Source organism: Colias eurytheme, chromosome 10 (assembly GCF_061535395.1).
Source record: "Colias eurytheme isolate Ceu_HAF_F1 chromosome 10, ilColEury1 Martin Lab GWU primary, whole genome shotgun sequence".
Classification (NCBI taxonomy): Eukaryota; Metazoa; Arthropoda; class Insecta; order Lepidoptera; family Pieridae; genus Colias; species Colias eurytheme.
The window spans coordinates 5,298,041-5,305,289 of NC_142989.1; the positions used below are offsets into that span (position 1 = coordinate 5,298,041).

Genomic DNA, 7,249 nt, shown 5'->3' on the forward strand with positions numbered 1-7,249 from the left:
ATAAATCTCATCTTTATCAAGCTGGTTTAACATTTTCAGATGATAAATAATTTCATATTCTCACTTGATTATTTGTTAGTAACCGAAGCAAATAATTTATAAATTTATACAAATCAATGTTATTTATTCGTTTTCATTGATCTCTCGTTGGAAATTCACATAAATATGTTGTATGTTGCAAGAAAATAATGTACCTTCACCTAGGTGCATGCTGATTCCCATGATGTTGACACATAATCTTAAGTAATTCTCGACAAATTCTAGTCACGCACAAGGCGAGACCAAGAAACTTATTGTGAAAAAACTGTGTGTCAAAAATCAGTAAATAAACATTTCACTAATAAATGTTGCCAATAGACTATAAGGGCCTTTTTATATTAGCATTAGTAAAGAAAATGATAAAGAAATGTAGCTCACACAGACGCAATTAATTATGCTCGCAACATATTACAGCGTTGCATCTATCATATCGCTTATTAATTTTTTATCGTCGATCGTATCTCTGAATATTGAACAATGATCAAAGACGGAAGAACAGGCCCATTAATAGCTGTTGTTTGCTTCTCATTGTGAACGGTAATTTAGCAATAAGCAACTCCAGCGTACATCCTTTATCGAGATAAAAGGGGTTGGGTCAACTGTCACATGCGAGCCGGTCATGTGATCTGAACGGTTCGCTTGTTACTGAGTGAATGATGTAATTGATCTATGTTGAGGTTAGCTGGAAGGTCGTTGTAGTTTTTGGAGACGTGTACTATTGAGAGGAAAATGCATTTCAGAACAGTCATCTCGACTGACCCAGAATTTCAAGATTTTTAAAGAAAAGGCGAGTTGAGCGGACGTTTACGTTTAGTGGCGTTTACTCTTTACATAGGTACCTATATAGTGTTAAGAATTAATATTATGGCAACAACTTACGTCATCACTCTTCTTCTTGTTCTTCTCTTTAATGGCTCCACCCAATAAGCAGGGAGTCTGCCAATGTACGTCATCACTCATCACAGAGTACCTACAGATGAATGACATAGGTCATTATTTAATGAAAATTAAGATGTTTTTCAAATTTAAAAATCTTTAACTAGAATTATAATTTTATAATCTATCAAAACAAACGGTTTGTTTATAAAACTTGTTAAAAACAATCCATTTCGAAGAGACACATAATTAATAATTTTATTGTCTATTCAATTCTAATGAAACTTCATTACGTACAAAAAGCTCGCATTTGCTTTAAACTAATTATTTCCTCTTTACCTTGTGTTTATCTATGACTAAAGATAAGTATTAAAATTTAGCAAAAAGTCGTTATTTTCAATGATTTCCTACCAATACTTGGTAATTAGATTGTGTGACGTGGCTTTCGAGGCAAGCTACTGTCGACCTAGGGTCGAATGATCTTTACTCAATTCAATTATATTAAAACAGATCAGGTTTTAAATTACTCATACTTAATTACATTTTCCTTAACGAATTTAATTCATGAATTTCATTTACGGATAGGTTCAATGAATACAAATCAAGATAATTAATAGACCAAGTTCGCAAACTACAAAATATTCAAAATGATTGATGGGATTTTTTAAAGACGATATTCAAATATTAAAATTACCGTATCAATAGTAATGAATAATGAATTTCCTGAAATGGTGGTCGTTGACCGCACGGTGTTAATATTACCTATATTATTTACTTTTACAATTTCTAAATTTGATATTATAGTGCTTATCTTAAATTGTAAAATTATATTAACTGAGTTGGAATTAGTATACTGTAATTGAGAATATGAAATTCAAAGCAAATTGTTATGAAGAATAATTGCTATTTATGGTTAGACAGTTTGAATGTTAATTTGAATCTGGACTTTGAAAATGAAAATTAAAGTAAAAGGATATATAGATTAAAGTGTAACAATTCTCTAGAACTGCTGCAAAAATGACGTGCTTCGAAGTGTTATCGTAATCATAGATAGCGACAGTGTTATTTTAAATAAAAATTTCTTTTGAAAATGAGTACCTTACTATTGCTTCCTTCATTATGAATGTCATGACTTTTCTAATTGTTCCTGAGATTATCAGCATTTAAAAGAAAATCGTGTAGTTGTAAAATCTACTGATAAGCATTTATGGTTTAGTGTTATTACATTATGGTTTAGAATTAACTGGCAAATTGTTGATTCTATATAATATGATTTATCCTTCCTTTTAAATTTTTAATACATATGTATGTAAATGTATTCAAGAAGCTAATTTAATATATGGGTTGTTGTTGTATGTCAATAATAAACATTGTTGATGTGGATATGGAGAAAAAAAATAGAATCAATTATTTCACGCAATTAAAGCTATTAATTTAGAAATATCTTTTACGTCTAAGCAACATTTTTTGCAAAATGCAGAGCGGCCAAACGTGCTTAGAAGAAATAAAAATAACCGGTCATTGTCCTTTCAAAATATAGTATGTACAAAGAACATTTAAGACGCCAGCACTACTTATCATGTTGTTTTGGCATGGGCCATTAACTGTGTAAATACTCTAAATTATATATTTTTTAATACATCTGCAAAGATGCGTCAATTAATCTTAAGTGCTGCGTGGAATTGGAAAATCTAAACTTTTTGATTTTTATTCATGCTGTTGTGATTGGGTTGTTTAATTTTGTTTGCAAACTACTTACTACTAGGTACTATTGCAACCAAAGCGTTTGCATAAACATTAAAGCTTTTTTTAATAGGAAATACCCTAAACTTGAGTTACCGCTACAAAAGCTCCATAGAACGACAAAGATTGACATAAAGGGGCATTTATTATAAGTAAACCACCCTATTACCACGAAGTTGTGTATCTGTTTCTTAACTTTATTACCTATGGAGTTCATCGTAAAAAGGTATCTCTTTGTATTAATAACGACTGTTTGATCTTATTTGTATTCAATATAAAATAGTATAATGCATTATTATATTATGTTATATGTGTCAATTCGTCATACCGTTTAGTTTATAAGTAAAGACAATTGCAAAAGTAGTGTTGCAATAAAAATAACGAGAATGTATTTGCAAGCGGCTGATGCCTCGGTTACAATAAAGTTAGGTGTAAACAATACCACTGATATTAATGCATTACACTTTCTTGTATATTGCGATAAAACTGCCAGTAATTTACCGTGGAGTTAAACGTCATAAAAACAAATTGAAGTGGGATATATTGTTACAACTGCAACAACCGTCCGATTAGGGCCCTTCTGGCCTCCTCCACTCAAGCGACAGCTCAAGCCGAGGTTCGTGGTCCCCGTCAAGGGGGGACGCCCTTGTGCATGTCGCTACCAGGGTGAACCTTCAGTTCACCCCCGCGTCCGCGTTAAAATGTAGAAGCCCTTCTGGCTAACATTGAGAGACACCACACAAAAAAAAAAAAAAAAAAAAAAAAAAAAAAAAACTGCAACAAATTAATAAATGTATGGCTGTTTAACTGTGCGAGTATAAAATTTACAAGATTTGGTTTATATACATATTAGGCAGGAAATGCAATAATTCAAATACGATTATATATAATATACAGTTTATATGATACAATGTAAGTATAATTACTCTATTTTACAGGTTAAAAAAATACTAATTGCTTGTCCTCGCTACAACTTATGTCTAATGTATGCAGCCACACCTGTTCTAGGGAAAAACCATGCCTCAGAAACTAATCTGTTTCGTAGTATGTATTTAGAAACATTTATGAAACGCTTTTAAAACAGTTTATATTATAATGCGTAGTCATTTCCACTGAAATATAAAGCTAGCTAGAGAACTGAAAATTTACAAATCTTTGTCTATGTTATGGTCCTAACGGAGCTAAAAGATGGAATTTCTCAGTTGGTAGCGAACAGACAGAACAGCAATTAATATAAATACATTTAATACAACCAGACAAGTTCTCGGGCAGTTTTATATTAAGTACTAAAATTTATTTTAATTTATTTAGCATGCCGCTTTGATTTACTAAAAGACTCTCAGTTTCAATTTCGTCACTTGGTCCAACTAATCGATAAATTTTGTGTCACTATGTCAATAATATACACTTGAATATACATAATATATCCTTGTTAGACATAGTGGATAGGTTTATCTATGCGTTTGTGATTAGAACCTGGATGTCAATGAATTTCTTCCGAGAAACTTTCTATAGAAAGCGAAGACTGGTAGAGTCGTGTCCGTGTTAAAATTTATTAGTAAACGGACCTATTTACGAATGAGTACCTGTTTAAAATGGGAAGATATTCGTTATAATATTTTAAAGTCACTTTTGTGAGAGCTTTACCTGAAATGTTAAGGGTAGGATCACACTTGCGAGTTGATGGCCCGGCGTTTACTAAGATTGGCTTCCCAGTGTATTCCCTGTGACACATCGTTCATTATCTCTCAAAACAAGAGAAATATAAAATATTCAATAATAGAGAGCCAGAAAAAAATGTTTGAGCAGACATAGCCTGTATAAAATGATATGACAATTAATATTCTAAATTATAAAGCATAAATTATAATATTTAATAAAAGTTATGTGGAACGAGGCTATGAAGACAACATTTCATTCAAGTAACAAGATTTCTCCATAATGTCAACATTATTACAAATGGCACTTAAACACTACTAAAATAAGATTTAAGATTCTGTACAGTACCTATAAAAGATTGACAATACATGATTTACTCATATAAGCATTAATTCAAGTCACGAGATAAATTAAAATTTAAATGTCATAATATGAAAAAAGTACAAGTCCATCATAATCTTTTCATAATAGGCGTGTTGTTGGTTAACCGGTCAAATTTTAAGAGGTATTTATTTATTAATATCTAGTTAAGAAATAATAATGTACATTGTACACATAATATAAATCAATAAAGACCTAATAATAATTAAAAATATAAAAAATACTGTACTAATCTAGCAAATCTTAACTCGATTAACTTACTAACCTACTTCAAAATCATTTATATATACTATATTAGCCAGTTTTTGAGTTACATAATTATTATGAATTTATAACATTTATTTTTAGAACCTTAGGAAGATATGTTTCTTAAAGAAACGTATGCAAATTATGACGTAAAAAATAGCTTTAATTATAGATTAGCTATTTTCTACTACGCATAAATGTATATAAAAAGCTGATTTTTAAACTCAAAATTAGACGCTCGATCGTTTCCGTTGAAACCTCATCTCTTAACTATCCAAAATGATAACTCAGGTCGGTTAAATAAAAAAAAATAAGAAAAAAAAGTTTATTTCTTAAAACATCAGCTTTAATATCGTTTTCTTTTTTACAGGTTACTCTTATCTCTATTATTTTAACAGCAGTTGCTATTCAAGCAAAGCAATTGGACCGAGGACCCCAAACCTTTACAAATAATAATGATTCACCGGCAGGAGCAGCACAAAATCAACAGAAAAGATTTGCTGAGAAGGATATAATAATTTATTTAACTCCAGATCAATTAAATGAACTTCAAGCAGGCAAGATGGAACTTCGGTCAGATTCCTCAGGTGAAATATCTATGAGTCGACGACCAACGAAACTACCACAACAAAATTCTCAATCAAGGTATAATTCTCACCGGGAAAACCTTAATATTTTGAAGGCCCCACTTGTGCATAAATCGCAGTTAATAAGCGTAGAACAGGAGCAACAAGGTGAAAGATACATAAATGCACCAAACAGGCTTCCATTGAATCGCGGTGGTTTAACACCACAAATATTGTTGTTCAATCAAGACAATCAAGGACCAGTTATACAATCCAATGAGCAAAATCAGCAAAATAGGAATCCGGTAAAACAAGAAAACTCAGAAGAACAGTATTTACAAGAACAAATTAAAGCATATTTCCAGAACACTTTTGAAAATAATAATTATGAACAAAGAAAGCCAGTCTCTAATGTTCAAAGGAATCAGCCTGAGAGTGGCAATCCAGAAGCACAACAACAACAAGAACAGATCGCTAATTATAATTCCTTTTTAAATGCTTTAGTTCGCGGCAATTTGATACGCGAACAGAACAACGCGACAGAAAACCAGGAATCATTTGAACAAGAGGATGCTCTTGGTAATTTACCGCCAGCTGTAATCCAGAAGGAGGTACTCATAACTCAACACAAGCATGTGCCTGTTGTGAAACATGTTAATGTACCCGTCCCAACACCAGTGTTAGTTCCTATTCTTCATCCATATGAGGTGAGGGTACCCCAACCCTATTCCGTACCAGTGGAATTAAACACACGCGTGGCCGCACAAGAGAGGAATCCAGAGAGAAATGTTCAGGCAAATACAGAAAGCAATGTACAGAGAAATATCGAGAGAAATGCCGAGAGAAATGCTGAAAGATATACAGAGAGAAATGCAGAGAGAAATGCTGAGAGAAATGCAGAGGGAAATGCCGAAAGAAATGCAGAGACTAATGCCGAGGAGAGAAATGCAGAGAGAAATGCCGAGAGAAATGCTGAAAGAAATGCCGAGATATATGCCGAAAGAAACGCTGAAAGAAATGCAGAGATATATGCGGAAAGAAATGCTCAAAGAAATCCAGAGAGAGCCGAAGCCCAAAGGGTGCCTTTTGAATTGAGTCAACATGGCAAAAATGTTTACATTAATGTGCAAAGTCCTGCCTATCTCCAATTGTGGAAACACAAATAATATGACTGATAAGAATAATCTTCTGTTAATTAATTTTAGAGGTATAAGTATTATGCCAAAATTGAGGCTCGACCAAATAAATAATTAGAAATTATAAGCTTTTTTTTTCTTTTCCTATCCAATAAAGTGATATGAATTTTATCCAACATCACCATCTAAATAGAGCAGTTTTGAAATAGTCTTCATATTATCAGCTAAAAATTATGAAAAATTGGAGTATAAGTATGAACGTTTTAAAAATAGGAAATTATTGTACTTGAGTATTATAATTTTTAACTCCTTAAAACAGGACGTAGGTTTTTAGGTAAAATCTGTCATTATTATTAATCACTATTGAATATAACGTTATGTTATGTAATGTTAAAATGTACCAACATTGAATTAAAGATATTAAAGTATAGATAATAAAGATAGATATATGTAATAGTGACACATTTCTAAATTTAGATATGGTTATGTTATGTTTATATGATTATTTATGTTATGTTCTTCTTTTTTATAATATAATATTAACTTAATAATCTAATATATAATAATAAATAATAATAATAATAAAAATTCTTTATTGTACAC

At 31.4% G+C, this 7,249-nt stretch overlaps 1 protein-coding gene across 1 annotated transcript; it reads left to right on the forward strand.

Moving 5' to 3' along the window:
- Positions 1 to 5,181: 5,181 nt before the first annotated feature.
- Positions 5,182 to 6,773, forward strand: LOC149905175 (uncharacterized). Its single transcript, XM_090106138.1, has 2 exons — positions 5,182 to 5,235; positions 5,315 to 6,773. Exons 1-2 carry the CDS (start codon positions 5,224 to 5,226, stop codon positions 6,674 to 6,676), a joined length of 1,374 nt encoding a protein of 457 aa, XP_089962264.1. The 5' UTR covers positions 5,182 to 5,223; the 3' UTR covers positions 6,677 to 6,773.
- The last annotated feature ends 476 nt before the right edge of the window (positions 6,774 to 7,249 follow it).